The following is a 23,592-nucleotide window of genomic DNA, read 5'->3' as shown; positions in this document are numbered from 1 at the left end:
ATCAGGTGTCACCTATTTCACTCACACGTCGGTGATTCTGAGGCGCCGCAAACTCCAAATCTCAACCTCGATCAGCTTGGCACTTGTTTAGGATCCGGCGTGGTTCTTGGCACTTGTTCAGATGACATCTGACACTATCATTAAGAAGTATCGCACATACCAAGAGTGTATGGCCTTGTTGAACTTAACGTGACACTTATACAGAAGATAAAGGCAACTAGCTCTGTTCAATACCCCCGAAAAAATAAAATTCAAACCTGTTGCAAACGACTATTGTATACGATGCCATTATCGAGAGAAGAGTGCATGTAACTGCAAAAAACTCTTACCAATTCTATAGAAGATGTTCGTGCCAAGAATGTTTTATGGCATAACGAATTCTTTAACTTACAGGGAGGCGTTAAAGATCCCGAAAAAGACTTTAATAAATAATTAAAACATAAAAGTAAGAGAATAAATGTTACGGTGAATAAACTCGATAATTCAAGTAGTTTATAACGCTTTAAAGAAAATTGAGTCTCTTTCATGGATAAATCTTAACTCATTTCATTTTATAAGAGTCACAAGGGCCCTATATCCCAGCTTAGTTTATTAACCAGACCGGAACTTTAATAAAAAAAATCGTGCAGTTTTCGAAATATTTATTTAAAAAATGTTGTGATAATAAAGGAAAATAAGAAATCTTTATTTTTTAAGAAGGAACAAGGCGAAAACTGTAATGAGAAGATCCTCTGTAGGGAAATATTTCACCTGTTACCATGAAAAAGAACAAACAATGATGCGAAAAGAGAATAAATTTTTCACCTTACACAGCAATATCTGCAAAAAAGCACGGAGAAGTAGGAAAAAATTCTTACTTTCCTGTAAATAGACGATGCTAGATAATTTTTTTCCCCTTCTCCCACTCCGTCGATGAGTACAGGAAAAAGACATTAGAGTTCAGGTTTGGGTCAACAACTCTCCCCGAAAAACGTCTGGAAGTATGCAAGGATATATATATATATATATATTTTTTTTTCTTTTATTTTTTTTCTCCCCACTCGCTTGACCTGTGCCCGGGAAACTAAACTTTATTCTCAAAGGCTGTTTGTTTTTAACAAGGGCGTGTTAGTCGTTTCGCTAACTCAACAAATGCCGTGATTTCCTTCTTAAAGTCTCCAGGACACGCGTACAGCTAACATATTTACTGTAAAGTATATATATTTTTCTTTATTTTCGGGGTATTAAGACGTGAAAAGGTGATGCCCCCACACCGAAGACACTATAGAAGTTCTCATTAATATATTGCAGGCAACAACGGATGAAAAATTAATCTTCTCAAAAGAAAAAAAGGAAGGAGAAATTAATTTTTAAATGTCTTTTATATTTTCTGAATGCTCTTTAATATTTTCTAAGAGTCATTGCCCTTGAATATTGCAGGAAAATATATTTTTTTTTTCCTTCCTTTTTCATTTTTCTTGTCAGTGTTGGCATGATGAGCAGTTTTATTCTTAGTCTAGCAAAATAAAAATGGAATAAAGTAGCATACTGATACGTACACCGTTTCATTACAGGAAGAGTAAGGGAAAGATGCCCATTAAGGCAATATGGCTAATGTTTGAGTTAAAATATTTTTGTGTTTTTTTAAAGGGTGGTATTAAATTCGAGAAGACAATGAGAAGTTCTTCATACCAAAGGATTATTAGAATCTTAGAGTAGGGAACATCTTTCCCTATTTAACTTCATTTAAAAAAAAAATAAATAAATAGATTTTATAAATTTTATCCCAAATTTTCGCTTATTTGTTAACACTTTATTCTTCTTTTTAATGACAATATATAAACTCGAATAGACAGCAATATCTCCATCAACCAGCAGTTAATCTAACACCAGAACGGTCCCCACACAATTAAATATAATTACAGCGGTTATTAGAGATTATTACGCATTATTAGCCATCTTAATACTATAATTATGTTCAATGTATGCCTGTTATAGATTAGAGTTGGAATAGAACAAGGTAGATCTCTAAAGAGCACCAGGGCCTCCGAGATCAGAGCTGCAACTGGCAGCAGATAGCACCGCTTGTTCCTGTCACTCGTCTATGACAAATAGACGTTGGTTGTTACGGCATTATCCTCCCCCTTCTCTACCCCTTAGAATGCCGAGAGAAGTGCAGGACAAGTCGAAAAAAAAAATCGCAGAGGGGAGGCGACCTCCTTCACATTTTGTTCGTGGGGAGAAGAAAGAATGCGCTGTGTTCGTCCCCCCCAGCGTGACCGAAAGTATTAATGTGTACGGTGTTTATTTTCACTCATTTTCCGATTGATGAGCCTTACTTTATCTATATCATTTCTTTTGCCGATAAGAGGACAAGCTCAATTGAAACTCGAACTTGTTCTTAGATTAATCACTCCGATCGGAATCGTATTTTAATTTCGTTTGTTTCCTTCCCTCTTCTTAAAAGGTCAGGAATCCGTCTTTGCTATTATGAGAATAATAAATAAATCTCATCCAATAGACAAGTACGATAAATTAAGGTGTTTTATTGCTGTGGTAGTAGTAATTATAGCATTAGATTAAATACCTCACTGCACTTTTTATCTAACAGTTAGTAGAATTTAGAAGACGTTACAAGTAGCCGAAAGGTTAATTAAAGGTTTAAATACGATATATATAATTAAAAAACTTTTAACACTTCCAGATATTTTGTTAATTAATTAAATTAAAAATGAGATTTAAGCAAAATATGTTACTTATTAAACGCCTGAAACATTCGATAAAGTAGAAATTCTGATTAAAAAATAATAATAAATTCCTAGTTTATTTATTACTTTAATAATTATAATAACTCCTATTAATTATGAAGCATTATTAATAATTTTTTTATTATTATTACTTTAATAGCATCCTTTAATTAATTATAATCTAATATAGTATTCCGTTACTATATAATTGCTAGGGGTAAAAAAACTAGATAATTAATTGTTTACTCCAATAATCGTTAATAACAATCAATTTTTTATGCTGCTAGTGGGATAAATACGTTTTATTACAATAACAAAATCCATTTTGATTAAAGATCAAGCAATACATTCATTATTGTTCTCCTAACAAGACATTTAAATTGTTAATATAGTAGGAGACTCGTGTTTTAGTTCAAGATCACGTTTTATATCAATTAAACCAGTTAGCAATAGTCATATTCCTTATTGATAGCATAATTTTCCCATTACAACGTTAAATTTAGTAGCGGTTAGTATTACCATAGTAACAAATACTTAATAACGTAATAGAAACACGCTTAAATTTAGTAATTAAAATAATGTTTAAGGATTATTAAAATTAATTTTTTTTAATGAGGGAAGACACGAAAAAGGAATGAATTTTCTTTAATTTTTTCTCCCTCCCCTAAACTAAAACTTTTTTAACTTTTAAAAATAAACATTTTTAAAGGGAAAGTAAGGAAAGAGGATAGCAAAGTTCGAAACTCTATCTGTTCGAAACGATTCAATGAAGTAATTCGAGTTTAATACTTTCGAAAGATTTTTTTCCTTGAATCGTATTCTGATGCTTTACCAGACTAACTGGGATTTAATATCTTGCGCTGCAGCAGAGAAATATATATATATATATATATAATATATATATATATAAAGTTTTTTTTGGATAGCCTTCATGGTAAAAAAAATTAAATTGTTTGCAGCAACATTGATTCTTTTTTTTTCCCTTACTTTTATACTAATATTGTTGAGTAAAGCATATTTGAATTCTTTTCGTGAAGGTCAAACCTATGAATATAAATACGTATACATTTTTTTTTTTTTTAAACGAAAAATCAATTTTAAGACAAATATAACATTTTTTAAATGTGCATTTATTGTTTTAAACGGAAGACAGTAATTTTTTGAAGATGTAGATTCTGACTCGAAGAAGGTTTTTTTTTTTAGTAGTTTTTCTCTCTCGATTTGCTGTGTTATTTACTTAGTTTAGCATTAATATTTAATAGTTTATATTCCTTAAAATTCATTAAATTTACTAGAAAATTGCTTTAAAAAAATCTTTTTTCGGAGGTTTTTCTTAAGCTTTTAATCTTCGGCTTAATGATAATTTAATTTTTATCATTTTGTCTTCTTCTCTGATGAAGTTTTTACGTTGTTGTCGTTATGGATCCAATAATTAAAAGAAACTAAACTACGGCACTGTAATTCTCTTTAAGAGGCGAAGAAATAAATCCCAGTTGTTCTATCATTTTGCACAGTTCTTTGCATTAAGGTTGTGTATGGGTTTTTCTCTCTCTTTTTTTTTCTTTTTGCCATTCATACATAAATTCGAAAGCAGTTTATTCCGCTCGAATCGTACAATTTGCAATCTCTCGTCGTATATACGGTTTAAAAAGACATCGATTTGGAGACTACGTCCCTTTACGTTAGTCTCTCATCCTTCTTTTCCTTTTAAAACGGAAGGAAAAGTGACACGGAGATTGTCGAGAAAATACGTCACGTAGACGATTTGCATGACGTTACCGAAAGAATTCTACAACAAAGAAAATGCTTTTGGTGATAAAAAATTACACTGGTTTTGTAACCCATAGAATATTAATGCAACACCCTCGGTTGCAGAAAAATATAGGTAAAGTTTTGCATTCCACCCACGACAATTACAGTTATGAATACGTCTACGTGACATACTGGCGACACTTTTACCGTAATTTTGTCGTTCAGAATAGAAAGAAAAATCTTCAACGATTGGTTATGGCGGATTTGTTTCCGGCTCTTCTACCGGTTTGCAGCTTCGAAATTTAATCTCGTTGGAGAAGGGCATTTTCTGTAGGTATTGGTTACCCAAGATTTCTCTTTCCGTACTTTTGTATGCTTGGAAGTCGATCTCCGCCCAGGGACTTCTCACTACTTTACCAACATAAATACCATTCCGATCCGACAAAGAAAAGAGCGGTCGTTTACTTCACCCCCCTTCTATCTCTTTCCTGCCTTGGAGTTCCCTAGACATCTAGGAAATAACAGTTCCGGACGTGATTTGGTTTGTATGAAGGAGACAATTCCTCCCGACTCAATCCTGCTACCAAATCCCTCACGCGTGTTTCTCGTGGTCCCCACTGATCTGATTTTAAATCGCACCAACGCTTTAATCAATACTATTCCATTAGCGAGGTTCGCTTCTCTTCTCGACGGCTTCTCCGGAAACGGGAGAATGGCTCGAAAAATACCACGGTACGTCATTTCCGTAAACCGTGCCGTCACCGGAAACACTATTTATCAGATTGGGTACCATTCTTCAATTGGTCATTCAATATCGGGTCAGTTTTTGCTTCTCGAATCTTTCTCTTAGCATCTATTGTTTTATCCCCTATTTTCTCTTCTCGTGAAAATGTCTCCATGCTATCCTCTTATTTCTACTTACTACTACTACTGTCTTTTATCATTTATCATCTCTTGTTACTACTATGCCACTAAATTTGTCGTTTGCATTCCTTTTATTCACATTCTAGCTTTATTTCTCTTTCCCATTTCCTATTTTCTTTATAATGGGACACTTATGATCTTCCTTGTCTAATTTTATTCCATTACAAAGCTCCTTTATCCTGTTTCGAACCGTTCTAGTGGAATGCGGTCAGTTTGAGAAAACGGGGCTTTAAGTATGAGTCCAGATGCTACTCCATCAATCCGCCTCTAATGGCGTGTCCGTAATGGTGGAGTTGAAAGTGGGTTGAATTTATACTTATTCTACTCGTCCAAACCTTGCTTGATGTCAACAGATAGCTCCAATAATAGATCCATTAACTACATAATCGAACTAAACTGTTCTTTGCATCTTCGGTTAGATATAAAGCCGAACTTGAACGGAAACTTTCCTCGAAACTATCAGAAATTCCGTTCCCTCGGGAGATCGGCCACATGCTCTATTCCAGCCTCTAAAGGAATAAATAAGATTCGTCGGATAGAGTTTCAAAATGTTCTACATTACCATGGGAAATTGTATTATAAAAGTAAAGATATTCTAAAGTCACATTTTCACTCCTCATATGTTTAAATCTAATAATAAAAACATTGGTTCATCTTGAAAGAGGTTTGAGTATCAGTTTACTTGCCTGAAAGAAAGCTAAACGGAGAATAAATCTCTTAATATCGAACCGATAATGAAACAGTTTTTTTTTAAATTATTAATTATATTCTAAGTTCAAAAAATCTTTTAAAAAATGTAAGTGTGGTTCATCTATATTGCAACAAACCGATCGAAATGAAGATATAATTATTGAATAATCTATCTAAATCATCAAAAAACTAAAGAAAAATTTTTGAAAAGGAACTAGGATCGGTAAAAAGTGTGGAAAAGGGATAAAAAAAAGGTCTCATTTTTTGTATATATATATATGTTTTAATGTCCGAGCAACTTAGGGCGGCCACTCTCATTTTCTCGCCATCTCTCTCCTTGACTGCAGGCAGCAATCGAAACTGTATAGCTGCCTGAACTTACCAACCGTTGCCTGGACTCCCATATTGATTTCCGATAACAGTACGTCTGTGATTGAAGACGCCTGCTGGTATGATTACGGGGAGAGGTAGAAGCTCTTTGTCTTTTTGCTCGGATATCGTGAGATTACAAGGGCTGTTGCACCCAGCCAAACTGGTAGTCCCCTTAACCCCCCTTTTAACGCTAAGCACCACTGTTGTTAAATCACTTTTAGCTTCCAGTAATTTTAAATAGTCATAACAGGTGGCTTATACCTTCTAAACATAATCATAAAGCTTTATAATTTTTTTTCTTTCTTACTTTTTCCTCCCGGTGAAACGTTTTAGTTGGAAATGTGATCTAGTTAAGAACAGGGGGGCGGGAAAGGCTTCGTTCGTACGCATTTTTCCTTAGTTATCCTTATTTATCCATCTTTCTCGGAGCTTAATTATTCTAGCAATTTATTTAAAATTATTTTCGTACAAGGATACGGCTTTAAATGTTATTTTAATAGCGTATATTGTATATACATTTATAAGATATGGATTCTCTTGAATTCGGCTATGCATTTCAATTTATTATTATACGGGATTGAAAAATAACTTGTTGCTCTTTCACGTTTTCAATATGCACACCATCTCTTCTGATATTTAAAGAATTCTCAGCTATACTAATGTATTCGGTGGTGTTACGATGCTTCAAAAAAAGTATATCCTTATGGAATCCATCATTATCTCCGAACATTTCATAAAGCAAGGTACATTAACATCAATATATATGTTCTTAGTTCTTTCCTACTCAAAGTTATTAATGGTTTGGCAGATTCTTTTTTTTTGTAAAATATGCACTTTTCGAAGTTTAAAATCTCTACTCCTCTCTGGAATCGTAAACAACGATAAAGACTAATGCAGTACCGTTAACAAAAAGAAAGCAGATGCTATACAAAGCATAATTCTTAACAATTCAGATATATTTGAAAGATTTAGATATACAGAATTTATTATATGTTGTCGATAAAGCTTAGTAATTTGATTCCACATGGCCTCTACTAGAGTTCCGGTTCGATTTGACTTTCGATACGGTACGACGAATAAAACAATGTAAGTAGAATCAATCCAATAATTCTATTTTAAAACTATTATTGGAGAAATTGGAATCTGGAACCCCGAACAGAAAATAATAGGTGGGGTAATGATTATTGAATGACGACTACTTCATTCAAAATAACAGCAGGACACGCAAATCCCCAAAGCACTGTTGGCAATAAGAGATTACGTCCCATCAATACCATCTGTTCGCATCAAGCCGCATACACCTTTGTAACTCTGGTTGCATTCAGAAAATTCCTTCCATTGTTAATAATCGATTGGCAAAAGTACTTCAACCTTGCACAAACTCTAGTTGACTTTAAGGGTTGTTATTGTTGTGTATCGGTGAGAGAAAAACATGTGCGTGACTATCTGTTTAAAAGCAATAAGTCACTAAAGTGTGGATGGTCTGTAATAAACTGGAGAACAGCTGCTGCATTACATCTCCAAGATATGTAATAATGAATTGTTTTTTCCTTTTTTACAAAAATAGAAAATGGAAAAAAATAAAAATGCATACACACACACACACACACAAACAGATATGTATATTTATATATATATATTACGCAAATTAGACATTTTTCTTCATCGTCTTTCTACTACTTTAGATAGAGTTTTAACCATTTAAACCTCATTTAAGTCTACAAATTCTTAAAGAAATTCTCAAGAAAGTTTCTGGTAAAATTTTCGAGTTTTATGCCACTTTAATTTAAGAAATTATCAAGAATGCTGCCTAATAGTTGCTTAATATGGTAATTTTTAACAATTCTTCCTTCATAATAATCTTCGTTTATGTCCTATTAAAGAAATAAGAGGCTGAAAAGAAGAAAAATAACAAGATTAATAAGAGACATTAATAATTTATATTGTTATTATTTTTACCATTCTTAAACAATTTCTTAAATGGCCTTACTGAGATAGCGCATAAAATCCTGCTCAATTGGAAGCACCAGATATTTAGTGCAAGCTGTGCCATACCTAGCGCAATTTATTATGAACTAAATAGATTAAAACATCAGCAATGATCTTAATTACTTCTCTTTTCTTAATTAAGATAATTAAAGAAGATTATTATAGCAATTAATTGAATTATGCAATTTTCTTTATAACACGAATAAAACTCGTATTTCTTTATTAACTTAGTAATCTGGTCTTAATAACTAAAATGTTTAGCGCCGAAAGAAGATTTTTACTGTAATTTTTGCACTAGATTAACTGACTGGAATGGTGTAAGATATCTGTTCGATAGCATTTCTGTAACAACGATTCATTTATGTTTTCTCCAAGGGGAGTTTAGTATGTCCATCCTTTACAGATGAGCCACCAACGGGGCAAAGCACATCCAACTGACCCCAACCTCCGTAAAATTCTTACAAACAACTTTGTTCCATATCATTGACAGAGCACAGACCGGATATTCAACAGAATTTAGAAAATACGGCGTCATGGAACACTCGGGGGTCCAAAATCATCCGTGACGCCGACTCACCGGAATCCTCAAGGATACATTCCCTCATTAAGCTTTGTTCCCAGAACTGCTGCACTGCCAACCACAGAAGTCGAAGGAACAACACACGCTGCACATTACTGAACGTGGCCTTAATTACGCTTATTATCTCGAGTTGCGTCAATGTGAGAAAGAAAACGTCAAGTCCAACCAATAACAGTTCCTAAAGAGAGTATATTAGGTCGTTAGTGCATTTGGATTTCTTCGAAACACTCATTTTCTAATTCAGTTATTAAGACGAATCATCATCTTTATCTTTTTTTCTTAAATGAAAACACGGAAGCAGCAATAAAAATTTTCGAATTTAAAAAAAACATAAATAAAATTTATTTTATTTTACACGTCTACGGCTTTAATTAGAATCAAACTACGATGTTCCATACGAGAAGATGCCTCGGGATCGACCATCTTTCCTTCTGAAGAATGACGTTTAGAGACAGCTGTATACACACATTCTGAAACGAAAAGTGTGAAAAATCATTATAATAACCAAAACTTCGACCTCCCAGTATAAAATCCTTCCTCCTCTCTGTTATTCTTCTTACTTAATATATAATTGGGAAGTAAGGTGCACAGGTGCAACCCAGTTCAGCAGTTCAGATTATTGCGTCAGCAATTAAGGTAAAAGACTTTTATGAAAAAAAAAATCAGTTAAGATTTATGGTTAAACTTAAGCTTTAATCATGACCATAGGCGGTATCTCTTGATTTTTTTCCATTCGAGCCCCAAAATCTCACCCATCGAGTTTTAACGAGGGGCGTTGCCAAAAGGAGATGAGTATTGAGGCTCCCTCTCCCAAATCCTGTTTTTATTTTGTCAAGGGCATCCGAAATTTCAAGGTGAATGTCCCATACTCAAAACCATTAATATTAAGATAATTAATAAAAGGGATAATTGCGGGTTTGACTCAATTGGTTGACAGTTTGACGCAGACCATAATTTTAATCATTTGTCAACAACGTTGGATTTTTTCTCAATACCATCTAATGGCAATGGTTCCTGGAAAGGTTCAAATTAATTTTTTTTTTCCCCATAGTTACGATTTATTACCAACATACGATATATGTGACGTTATAGTCATCTTCTTTAAGATCTATGTTATGATATTATTCGGTACTTATACTTTACTCACAAAAAATCTATTTTGGCAATTTATTGCCTCTTTACACTGCCAAAATCGCTCCATTATCGAAGAGCAAGAGCATCTTTTTTTTTCGCTCTACGAATGAAGAGGTCAAGTTGAATGACGTTTCTGAAATCTTTTAAGCATTAGTTGACGGTTAAATATTTAAAATTTGATATAAGACAGAAAATTTCTTATTTTATATTGTTTTTTTTATTAAAAAAAGAAAAGAAAAATAATAATATTGAATATATTCATATCAAACATAATTCAGCTATTCTGCGATTTGCATCATAAGCGTAAAGGGAGCCATCTTCCACTATTTTCAAACAAATGACGATCTTTCAATAAAAAGATCGTTTCTGCCTTCCTTCATAATGCCTCTCGGAAAATGAATGCGTTTCGATAATAAACGAGTTCCTATAAGACGTCGGATTTCTCCCTTTTGTTTAAGAATAATAGCAAAGAACGCATCACTCATCCTATTTTCCATTAAATAAATTGGGCACGGGTCCAAATGTTGTCACCATAGATCCGCAGTACGCTTTACAGGGAGGCAGGGGTTCACCACACCCCATCCATTCCAAGTGCATAAATCGCCCAAATCGCTTTAATCATATTTTTAGGAGTCATTACTTACCATAGCTCTTCTGTAAGATCCCAGAACTTTAGACCAAATAAAACAGGGGTAAAGTCCAGCTACTGTTCTAGATCCCTCATCGGTTTCGAGCCCCTTTTTTGTATTTATCCGAAGGGATATTAAAGGGTGAATCAGACAGAACCCTTACCGATAAGTCCCACTCTATCTACGTTGGCACCAAATTACCACTTCGGACATTACACCTTAATAACATCAGGAGAAAAAACAGTATTTTAATTTAGTCAACCGCTAATTTTGCTTTCCTTTTTTAATAAAGGCGATAAATTTTCTTCTTGCTAAATTAAAAAAAAAAAAAAAAAGGAAGAAGGCGAGAGCAATTGAAAAAGATTGCAGACGGGTCAATGAATCTCTAAGAGATCGTCTTGCATAAAGAACAAGGGTTGTTAGTTGGATTACTGATCTCCACCTGTCAATGAACGGGTGTGGCCAATAAGGACGACAGTACCTTCTACCGAGATGAGGCTTTGTGTCTGGACACATAATGAAAAGAAAATGGCTGCCTCGCCACATTGCCTCCAGCAGTAAAAGACGGGCGATGGAGGCGGAGTCGTAGGGGGTCTGAAAAAAGGAAAGAAGGAATAAAATCCGACCTGTCACGTGGTGATGAACGACAAGAGCGTCTGTTCTCCTATTCGTCAGAGAAGGTGGTGTAGGAGAATGCAGCTGTCAGCCATAATGGCTTATTCAGTTGCAGTCATTGATATCGTTGCCCGTTCGGCAGTTACGTGTTTTTCTACCAAACGTGATCTTATAAAAATCGTTTTGCAGCTGGAACCGTGTTTCACCAGCATGTCGATGTCACAACGATTTGTCGTGATAAACAGCAGTAGAAATGAAAAGTTAAAACGTTTTTTTCCCCTTTACTGTCTCCGAGCGGGCCATCGACAGACTGACATCTGTCTTCGATTCCTCACATCTCGCACATCTGCAGCCTCCGCGACGAGAAGGGCAGCGTGTCACGATTATGACCAAAGCACGCAACATTAACGGCTCCAAATTATTAAAGCTACAACCCCCTTCGAATAAGAGACCCTCCCGAGATATTCTTCGTAAGCCTTACACTGATTTAACAAAAGGGGCATCCAAGCAACTCGACTAATTTAACAAACACCCTTCATCCCACATCTAATTAATGCTCGACGAATTTTACTTTGCCGGATTCGGGATTGTTTAAAATAATTCTTTATGCCGGAGTCTGATGGAGGAGGATTTAGACCGCGGTCAATAGCGAGACAAGGAGAACAGAGGTCATTAATCACAACTGTCAATAGGTACGTAGCGAAGGCCTGAACTGTTGACTCTGGCAGATGCTGCATTTAAATGGAACTCGAGCAACATGACGCGAGGAATGACGCTATGTTCGTCGAGTCACTTTACCGTCTTTAATGGTCGGTACTAGTATGTTTGTTTTATCCGAGACAGCACTGGAATGCTTTACTTCTACACCAACTAACAACCGTGCATCGCTATGTCTAGACCGTAATCCTCGCACTCACTCTTATCTTTAACTTGAAATGAATAAGCAAAGGGAGAAAAAAGTTTTTCAAAGGACGAAAAGCCGTTGGGTAAAATTTAAATGACGATTTTTCTTTTACAACTTTACATTTAACGCCTCCTGAACTAACGCTCCAACTGCCAGAAATGATTTCCAAGTTCTTTTCACTGCGTACTTTACCGAAGCACGAGCAATTATGATGATCGTTAACATTGGCTGCGTGTTTTCTTCCAAGATGACTGGATATATACACTTACACCACGACACCTGAGTTATTTTTGGCGCCTAAGTACGGCGACGTGAATGGGAATAAGTCCTTTACACCTGGGTATCCTTCGTTTAAATCCTATACCGGCTATAAAAACGCATTTCGCTATTTTCGAAGCGGAATTTGTAGTAAAAAAATATATTAAATTTGTTTAAAAATATATTTAAAATTACGTATAAATATCAGGAAGTAGAGTCAAGTTGTAAAAAACTAAATAAATATGCTTCTAATACGAATTTTTTTTGAAAAACTTTCAACCAGCAACACTATTGAATTGTTTAAAATTTTATATAGTGTTATAATAATATAAATAAATAAATATATAATGTAAGGTTTAAATTGCACTCATTTTAACCTCATAACTCGTTATCTCTTTTCGCTTATTTCCTTATAAACTCAATTTATATGTCAGATGCAATTCCCTTTTCCATTGACTCACCATTCATTTTCTCCTCATTTCCTTTAAGTATTAGCTTTAGAAATGTTAAAATCATGATAAAATTAAGCCTGTAAAATCAATTAAAATCCTAGTTAATTCGGTTGAAAATTTGCGATAAAAAAAGTTGATTAAAATAGCTAAAATTTAATTAATTAATATATTTAGATAAAATTTCTAATTTAAAATAAAATCTTTTTACAGACGAAATATATTAAATTTATTGTTAAACGGTAGAGAAAAATTCTTCAAAAAACGTGAATAAAAGAAGGATAAAAATGGGAGGAGAGAATGAGGAAAAGAATAAATGACATATTTTAAAGTAATCGGATATAAATGGAAATAAACAAAAGTGCCAAGGAGTTATAGGGGATAAGAATGAATCGAGTTTGCATAAAGAAAAGATATACAAAAGCAAAACGATGCACAATCATAATCTTCAGCGATTCTACAAAGTTTCATTCCATCGCCCATTAAAGGAAATTCTTAAAAGAGAAAAGAAAAGAAAGAAACGTTAAAGGAATAAATATTTTAGAAATGTTTTATAGTAGCAATTTCCGTTTTAAAAGCTCTCTCTTAATTTGTTTTTGGCTAAAAAAAGAAAAAAAAAGAAATATAATAAAAAAAAATCCACTAATCTCAGAGAGACAAAATAGTCATTAATGCATTTCTGGAATAGTCGACTGTTTTATTTGACAAAAGAAGATTTCACGTGACTAATTACGACAAGTGGACCACAAATAGGAATCAAATTTGTGCAGTTCTATTTTACCAATTGCTGTTAAGACAGTTACAAGTTTTTAATAGAAGAGAAGAAAAATTCTTTGGCTTATAAGAAGTATTTGTAGAACGAAACTTGTCAGTCTTACATGCTGTAAAAGAAAAGGAAAAATCCCAAGAAGCTTCGGACCAAATTCGCTAAATATAGTTTGTCCCTGAGGTGATTTCTTCTCTTACAAACTTCTTTTTGGTTCGACTCGAAGGAACTGAAGAAGGGGAGGGGGGAAAAGACAGTAATGACCTAGCTAACGGAATTAGCGAGAAGACCGGGAGTTAGGAAAATCCAAATCGAACTAGCAAGAAAAGACAGGAAGCAAAAATGAACAAAGGAAAAAGAAAAGGAAAAAAGTCCGCATTGGGATAACTTCTGTTTACAGGACCCAAAATTGAAATAAGTCCCTACAGACGAGTAGGAAACCGTGATTTGTGTAGAGTCCTCTTATCGGGTAGATCCAATCTCTCCAAATGTATCTAAAAAGTTGGTAATTTTTTTTTCTTTTAGGAAACTCTTCTGAATCCTTTAGGAATTATATCAAAGTTCAACTCCATCGTAAAACTAAACTAGTGTAAAAATTTGGGACAACATTCCATCGAATGAATCGACTTTAAAGGATAACGTTCTTAAGCGAGAGCGGAATCCGGTGGTCGTGAACTAAATACACTTTTATTAAAGGGTTCATTGATACGAACAGAGCTTTAGGATCGATTAAGACTCTAAGAATTAAGATTTCAATGGATTAATTGATTTAAAGTATCGTCCTTCTTAAAAGTTTAACAGGAAACACGAGCTAACTTCTGATCCAGTTCTTAGATAAATCTTGTTTTAAAGATACACGCGAGAGTAAATATTAAACATATCTTGTCGACATAAAATTACAGATTTTCTGATTTTTCAATAGAGTCTAAGAGACCGCTTCAGATATTTAGTTCACTCCAGTTCTCAGTTCGCCTTAATCTAGGAGGGTCATCTGGATTGGTTGCAACCGACCTACCCCTCGGGAAAGTAAAGTATTTTACAAAAATTTTGACTATCTCGAGTGAGGAACAGAAAAGCTTTGTTTCCTCGAATATTCAAAGATCACGACTTAAATCATTCCGTTCCTATCTACTTTCCGGTTTTTATCGTCAAAAATTCCATCACGATTTGACCTTAGTCTCTTCTCGGAAGGTCACTCTCGAATTTGTAGTCCACTTGTGCCGATATACACGCTCTCGGCTCTGCATCTTTTTTTCTTGAGACCTCTTCACCAAATGCACTAGCCTGGAGTGGCATCTGTTTCGTTCATGGGAATCACCTCGACCTTTTACGGGGTGGATCCCATTTCTGAATGGAAGAACCTGTCACTAACAGACTGACCACTTCACGACACTCTCCCACTTTTGGCATAAACTTGTACCCACGATAAAATGAATACCTCTTTCTTTTGTGCTCTGTTCTAATGATAAATCGCTTCCCCCTTCCGGGAGTTAATCTAATTTTTAAAATTAACTGGAATGAAGCTGGCGAAATATAAAAAAAACACCCCTTCCCTAGTCCTTTTTTATACTTAATTCTTGTTCTCTGTTTCTGTAAATCAATATCATGGGTACTTAGATCACTCTACCATGATAAAGATTTTATAAGTCGCTATCTGGAACGTCAAAAAACATGTTTTATTCCTGGAATTTTGTGACTTTATCCCAAATTTAAAGGACATTTATAGATTTAAGATTAGAAGCTTTATTGTATCGATAACTATCGAAAATTACTTGGATTTTTTGGCACATACAGAAGTTATAGTAATATATTACAACATGAATGATTCCTTAAAAAAAGGTTCATTCATATAAAATTTGAATGAAAAAGTCTCTTATCAATTGGATTCGAAAATATTTACGATTAAACGCTTCATATAGTAGTCACCAGTTGTAGCACCTCTATTAATGACCCTCTTTGCAACACGACACCAGTACGAGAAGGAAAAAAGAAAAGGAGCAAAGTTCTTCAATAACCTCTAGAAAATGTCTAAAACAGATTAAGTAGCCTTCTAATGACCGAACAAATCTATCTAGTGTGTATATCGGACGGTAATTTCTCACAAGTGGTCGAACGAGGCGAAAGAAGAGAAGTAATGGCAACAGCTGACGTGACGGCCAGTCGTAGCTCTCAGAAATGACACCCTGTTGGAGGTAATCACACCGTACCGTGCCAAGGTGGCTCCAAAGGTGTCTGGAGTATACTTAGAGATGGGAAAGGCCATTTGACGGTGATCAAGCAAAGAGAGATGGGAAGACCCGGAGCAGAAGATAGAGACATTCAGTCCTGGTCCCTCCTAAGCTGTCACCCACAATCACAACGCGTCCGGCCTCACTCCCGAGGCCATCCATTCGTCACCCCCGGCAATTTCCCTGATGACCTTCTCTAGCACGGAATCCTCTTAGATTAAGGTTGCAGAGTCGTTTTTCCTCTTTTTCCTAGAAAGCCGTCTTTGATGGAGAATGGATATTACAGATATAATCTCGATACACGCGCCCGTATAAAATGTCCGTGCATTGCGAAAACTTGTCGAGTATTCCGGGACTAGAAAGAGATCCGAGGATTTTAGAATCGGAGGCATCAACAGGAAAGAATTTGTTTTTCCTACATTTTACGTTGTCTTCACGCAGTCGGTCGGATTTATGATGCAATTTTATAGTCTTTTATTGCATTCCTATCGTCTTGTGTCGTGAATGAAGATAAAGGAGAGTGTCTCGTGATAGTAATCACACCAGTAGTATCGTTAACTACAGAAGACATTTGAACTGAAAGAAATGTAGAAAATGTAAAGTTTCCTCCCCTCTTTCTTTATCGGTAACGATATAAGAGGACGACTTCTCTTGAAAACTGCACCATATAAAATTTCTTTTTTATATACTACTATTTTTTTGTCGTTCTCTTTGACAGTTTAACTGTGTTATCTGCAATACGCTACCCACTCGAAGAAGTCATAAGTACCTGTGAAGCTTTTACTTTATACGTTTCGACATGACTGTAAACGTTCAAAAATAGATTTTTAATAGTGAAACATCTAAAAAAAATCAACAAAATATCTCCGGGCGGTATTTCCCGTTCAACTTAAACAACCTATATTTGTTAATAGAGTTCGACCCACCTATTAGTTGAAACATGTATAATTTCACAGATCTCTTCGTAAGAAGTGAGGGAACAAGACCGCCCTAGGGTCGAGATTCAGTTTTTTTTTTTTTACTGGAAGAAGGGATTTGCCCTTCTGCAAATTCAATTTTCTGCCTGTCAAGCAGAAGTGTTGTCTTCCTGCAAAAAAACAAAAACCAGAAAAAAAAATATATGAGAGGCTTACTAAAGGAGGTTCTGACATCTAAAATGGGCCTCATCTAGTGGGCCCCCCGTGTATTTTTTGGGAATTGTATAGTAAATCACATTTTACTAAACCTTAAAAAAAACAAGAGATATAAATAATATTTCTATTTAAAGTATTTTTTGTTAAAATAACGACTATTGTTGTTATTCAACTTTTTAAAAGTTATGAAACTCTGGTAATCTATTGAAAGGAGTACTTATCTTGGAAATTTTTTTTTTCTTCCTTCTGGTGAGTTGAGAGATAAATTTCCTATTTAACTCCTGAAAATAAGAAGCTAGAGTTGGTTTCTTCATCTTCGCCAACTTATTTTCATCGTCAGATATTCCCGAAAAAGATGGAATCAGTAAATTCGACCACGGTTTAAGTTTTTAATCTACCTGCCCTCAAGTGACTAGGTTTTTTTTTTTTTAGATACTTTCTTCCGTTTTTATTTTATTTTTTTTTTCTTTTTAAGTGAAGGAATAGAAAGAAACGAATGTGGTTTTTCCCCACGGGATCACAAGTGTGCAGCGGTAGAAAATTACAGAGAGCAGAGTAGAAGGATGGAGAGTTTGGGATAGTATAGCCCATTACGCGAAAACTCTGTAAGTAGTGGGTGCAAGGAAGCGGTGCAGGAGCATCTCGTGGGGACAGTTTTCGTTAGGATACTGCCACGTCGGTTCTTTCAATTAATTCTCTTCCCCACTTTTACTGTTTGTTGTATTCCCCCTAGCAAAGCCTTCTTCTATATCGCGGAGAATAATAGCAGGGAGGAGGTATAAGAATTTAAGCTCGTGATTAAATTTCCTTCTTTAAAATGACCCAAAATTTCGTTTTAGACTAGTTTAAAATGATACAAAAATGATTTTTCAAACAATGCTTTCATTGCTGGAATAAATGCTTTAAAGGAGCATTAAGCGAGTAAATATTTTAGATGTTTCTCCTCAGAGTTAAATTTTTAAAATTGCAGAAGCTTTTTGTTTTTTAAACGTGTTACAGTTTTAAAGTGAAATTCTGATATTTTGAGATAAATTTTTGATCATTTGTAAAGATTTTTATCTGTAAGAGTGATTAATAGTGCATATTTTTAATTTTGCAATATAAAAAATTAAATATATTTAGAAAAATTGAGAAAAATATGAATTTGAACCATTGGATTGGTTTCAGTCACTCGTTATTCATCTGTTCGGATTACTCCTATTAAATCGAGGATAAAAAAGTTTAGGAATTGTGCGTAATTTATTTAAATAAATCAACGACTCCTCCTGATTTTTCTGCTCAACGTCAAAATATTGGCCATAGCTCCCATAATCGAATAAAAGAACAGAAGAAAAAATAGAATTATTTACCAATTTCCTGCTCTTTTGTGCAACTGTCCATATTGGAGAGATGCAATCTCCGGAGGCAAAGATCTTGGAGAAATTGTTTACAAGGATGAAAGAAAATGTCCAAGCGTCAAATTCTTTTGATGCGCTATCGACCAAACAGGAAATGGGGAAAAGTTGCACACCGAGGTTGGGGTGTTAGGCCAAATGAAGACGTTGGCGCATCCTTTGGCATCCCAAGACGTTTATGGTGTCAGGAAGCCATTAATCAAGAGTGCCGAGCCATGCAGGATCGAGGAGACGTAAAGGACAGCCTGGTCCACTGCGAGTAAGAAATATTCGTGGCCAGAATTCCGTGACTAGAGTTAATTCTCCGTTACCTTTAATCTTAACTACCATTTTATTCTTTACGCTTCTCCATAAAACTGTTGAAATATCTGTTCAGTTCTTTTTTTTTATTATTCTACGACAAAGACAATAATCTAGTTTTATATATTCATATATCTAATCAAAACTTTATTAAAATGCATAAAACTTCATTTCGTCCGTGTTATTCTTGGCTCGAAACGAAATATCGTTCTGCACATACCACGCCTATAATTATATATCATAAATTACAAGTTGTACCGTAGGCACGTTCACCCCCTTTAATTTTTATTCTGAAAATATATTAACTGATTATGCAGCTTTTTGGCATACCGATAATCATTAAAAATACCCTTATTTTAATACTAGGGGTGGTGGATTTCTCCGGAGGAATTTACTTCTCAACAGGATCTTCAATGATCGATAATGCGGAACCGATTGTAAATGTTTCCAGAAAGGAAAAGCGCTTAATCAATGTTTCTCAGTTGATGACACTTTGTCAAATGTCATTAAGGGATACTGATAATTAATATTACTTGTAGAATCGCTCTAAGTAAGCTACAAACTATCTAGAACATTCGCATTCTTCTAATTAAAGATAAGAACACTGCAATTTTTTTTTTAAAGTTTTGATTTTGTAACTACTATACTCTTATTTCAGATCTCCTCATATTAAATTTTCTTGAAAGGAAAAAAAAATATAAAAAAAGAAAAACTTTAACACATTTCCTCCTTTCCATCTTGGGTTTCATTCGTGTCTAACCCGTGTGACTGTCCAGAGGTGGTATTGTGTAACATTTGGGGTGGCGTAATCTCATTAGTTATAAAGCAACTGCCTTTGTATTCTTTAAAGATAATGAATGGATGTTTGGGAATGTATAATATCCATTTTTGAATTGCATTATACTTTAAAATAGTTTGACAAAATCTAAATGGTTATTTTGTGATTAATGAAAAAGGTAGTGAGAAGGTTAAAGAGATTCGATTTGAGATCCTCACCTCGCATAAAACCAAGCTATGAATCATAAACTGGAGTTGAGAATTCGAAAAAAGAAGAAAAAAAAAGTTAAAATTTAAGTTTATTACGTTTTAAATTTAAAATAGAATTACGTAGATTGTGCAAGAGAGTTTAAGATACTTTACCACTTTAATTCTGTAATCGCAAAAACAAAATTTCACAGAAGTTAGTTGAGAACACAAGTTTTATGATAGAAGGAGAAAAAAAATAATGGAAAATCGATTAACTTCCAACATTTTTAAGAAGCACAAAGCAGTATTTATATCCCTCTTTTGAACGTTTCAAAGAAAGTTGTATCGAGTCACGAAAAGAAAGCGTTGAAAAAACATTGTTGATCTCTTAAAATCCTAAACTGTTTCACCTCAGCTTGTAATTCTCTGGAGTGCCCGTAATAAAACCTTCTAATAATCCAAAATAGCCCAATTTTTAGCAGGTTAGAGATAGAGATAAAACTCTAAACCCTGAGAGAGTATTAACCGCCAAAAGTAACAAATTGGTTACAGTCGATACGTTAGTATTTGAACTCTTGCTTCAAACTATTCAGCAAAAGACCCTTGGGTACAGTGAGCATTCTTGCCATTAATTAGATGGATAGAACCCCTGAGATGGTTAGCAGTGGAGACAGATGAACAACCAAACATTTCTCATCTATCTTCACTTACTCTCTCTTCTCCTAGTAAACATTATTATTGCTATTGATAGATTCTAACGATTTTGTAATTTCCATGTTTAAGGATGTTTGCTCTATAGATTAAATTATCATCAGATAAATTATATACAAAACTTCTTTAGATAGGAGCTGAAATTATCATCGTCTCGAGTCTCCTCTTCGATTTTCTGCTTCATCGCGCTACATCATTGATAGGATAATTAATGAAGGCTGACACTTCCTGCAGATAAGGTGATGCTGATGACCATTTCTTTTAAAAACCTGTTTAAATAATTCCTGAAGTTGTGTTATCGATAAACTTTTATCCTGGTTACCATCTATTACAAAAATTTGGTGAATAGATAGGCTTTATCATGTTAATTGTTACATAATAACTGTTTATTGTCCCGATAAGCATCTTGGCTCTTTATTTTCTGCGCTATTTGAACTTTTATTTAATTTCTGATTCCGAATCTGCGATGACAGCAGGAAAAAAATCGCTATTTTTCAACTTTAAGCGAGCAAGAAATGATGCAAAAGTGTGAAAGAATGCCTTTTGTTATTTAAATTTTAAACAATTTATGTCAACTAAATGAACTAGAAACGACATGAATGGAAGAGCCAAATACATAAACAAAGCAGCAAAGCGTATATAGAACGAAAAATTAATTAAAATGAGCAGAACTTTGTTGTGTAATTCAAGATTGATATCATCATCATCGATAATAAATTACATAGATATCATTATAAATATTTCTTCCCGAATTACAACTAGATTTATTAGAATATTTGTTGGGAATAATAAGATTAGAAGATATTTTATGTGGAGTAAATCAAATTTCTGTCGACGAATTGTGTGTAAAGACTCCAACAGGCGCCAGCAGGACCATCATTAATTTCCATAAATTGCCTTTACTACAATTACCTCATCACTAGTATAGAAGTTAAAGCCCACTTTACAGATAAAATCTGTACATTCACAAATTACTAGATGATTGTATTTTGCTAAACAAATATCTAATCCATTAGGTAATTAAACAAAGATGGAAATGGCATCCAATACAAATCTCAAAAAAAAATTATTAATGATAATTACAAGAGAGGGTTGCTACGTACCAAAAATTAAAAAAAAATTCTCGGAATTCTATCCCAGAAAAAGTGTATATTTACAGATAATTTTCTTTCTAATTCTTGAATCTTCTAGAGCCTTGGCGGATTTTTGCAATCGAGGTTCAGGTGCACGGCTGTTCTCCCGCATCATCATTCAACTGAAGCATTAAAAAATCGAGGGTGTTAATGGCTATTAGACAATTATGCCGCCTATTTTGTTATTGGGGCTTCGCTTAATCACGATTTCTTTAAATAGTGGGAGATACGCCAATCAACCAATTCAGAAGGTAGGATTTGGCCTGCACTCAAATTACGGAGGGTGTAACGGCTTTTTTACAAAGTAGAGGTGTTTATCACGAAGAAAATTAAAGCATCTAACAGGAAGTAAAAAGTGGTAATTGTTCTCCTGAAAGGAATTCGGGGCTTGGTGCAAATTTGTAAATAGCATCGCAGATACGGTTTGTGTATCTCTACGTTTTTAAAGCGATTTTGCTTTACGTTAAAGATTTTGAGGGCGGAAATGATACTTTTTTTAAATCGAATTTTATATACATGTAAACTACTGAGAAGTGAGATAGGAATGTGATTCTTCAATTGAAAACGGGTGCAAACGCATCTAATCTGAAGCCCCGAGGGTCTTTTTTGTACATTTTCCAAGACCAGAATGTAGTACATTTTCAGTTAGCCTTTACAAATAATATTATACCACCGATGCAAGCATGGTTATCCACCAAATATAATTTAACTGTTTACAAATTTTTTTTTTTTTAAATCATACAACAAATATTTCAAAAAGGCGACGGGAAAAAGTTTATGAAATATGCTACACAATAATTCAATTATTATGTATTTCATAAACTTTATAAAGCCGGTATTATTTATAAACATTAATACAATACGTCTATATTTCCTGTTAATTAGTATTCATTAATTTAAATATTTATAAGCGAGGGAAGGATATTAAAAATGAATAACATAATGAAATGAATTTATTTAACTTTGTTGAACTCAAATGCACCAATGTTTTTAATTGTATTCCAGATTTAAACTTTAGAAGTTAACGTTTATTTAAGTTTTCAACTTACAAATATAAAAGTTTTGGTTAAAACAAATATTTAACAACTTCTACCCATTGCTTAGATTTAATAAACTCTCTACCGAGTCAGTGATATCGGATATCGGGCAACTGATAATCAAGGGCATTTTGCGTGATACTGTCTTTGATCACGTAAAAATATTCTCAAATTATCATCAAAGTATTCGTAACGCTTCATTAATATATCGAGCCAAGTCTCTACAACTTCAAACATGGCGGAGCAAACATGGCGTATAACACTGGATTTCACGTGAAATTGAATAATTTATAGAGAAGCATAGTTAGAAAAGTTAATTTTAAAGGATTCCCTATTGAAAAATGCCCAAGTATATCATAGTTATTTTTACTTTTTTTCGTGTTTAAAGAAGTTTTTAATTACTATAAAACATAGTTTAATTGGAGTAATCGTTAGTGTAAAAACAGCTTGTGAACAGTAAAAAATCGATATTTAACTTGTTCTTATAAATGTTTTATTAATTTTATATATATTTATTTTTTTTTCCAGTTTTACGAGATGATTTTCGTACATCCCCGAAGAATATCAGAGTTGCTATGGGAGAGACTGCAACTTTAGAATGTTCTCCGCCTAAAGGTCATCCCGATCCAAATGTTAAATGGAGGAAAGACGGAGAGATAGTTAACGTTGGAACTGGTAGGATACGTTTGATGGGTCCTGGAAATTTGGTTATATCCGACGTAAGGCAAAATGATGAAGGAAGGTATACGTGTGTGGCAGAAAACATGGCTGGAGTTAGAGAATCTATACCGGCTTTGGTGACTGTACACGGTGAGTTAAATTGAATATTATGGGTTTTCCCGTGTTCTTAGACACTATCTTCTTTTTTTTTTACATAAGTTTGTTTTACCTACTCTTTCTCT

General features: G+C 34.1%; 1 protein-coding gene across 6 annotated transcripts in view; it reads left to right on the top strand.

Annotated features, from left to right (window-relative positions):
* The window catches only part of LOC136984741 (roundabout homolog 1-like), a 153,375-nt gene that overhangs the window by 67,981 nt on the left and 61,802 nt on the right, over window positions 1–23,592 (top strand). For all 6 annotated transcript variants that reach the window (XM_067281846.1, XM_067281845.1, XM_067281847.1 and 3 more), the window contains exon 3: window positions 23,219–23,500. In XM_067281846.1, coding sequence (XP_067137947.1) covers window positions 23,219–23,500 — 282 coding nt within the window. The remainder of the gene's footprint in view (window positions 1–23,218; window positions 23,501–23,592) is intronic.

The sequence above is a fragment of the Centruroides vittatus genome, unplaced genomic scaffold (assembly GCF_030686945.1).
Source record: "Centruroides vittatus isolate TY-2023 unplaced genomic scaffold, ASM3068694v2 contig_927, whole genome shotgun sequence".
Taxonomy (NCBI): Eukaryota; Metazoa; Arthropoda; class Arachnida; order Scorpiones; family Buthidae; genus Centruroides; species Centruroides vittatus.
The sequence above is the reverse complement of the archived record's forward strand: the minus strand, read 5'-3'. Positions and strand labels throughout refer to the sequence as shown.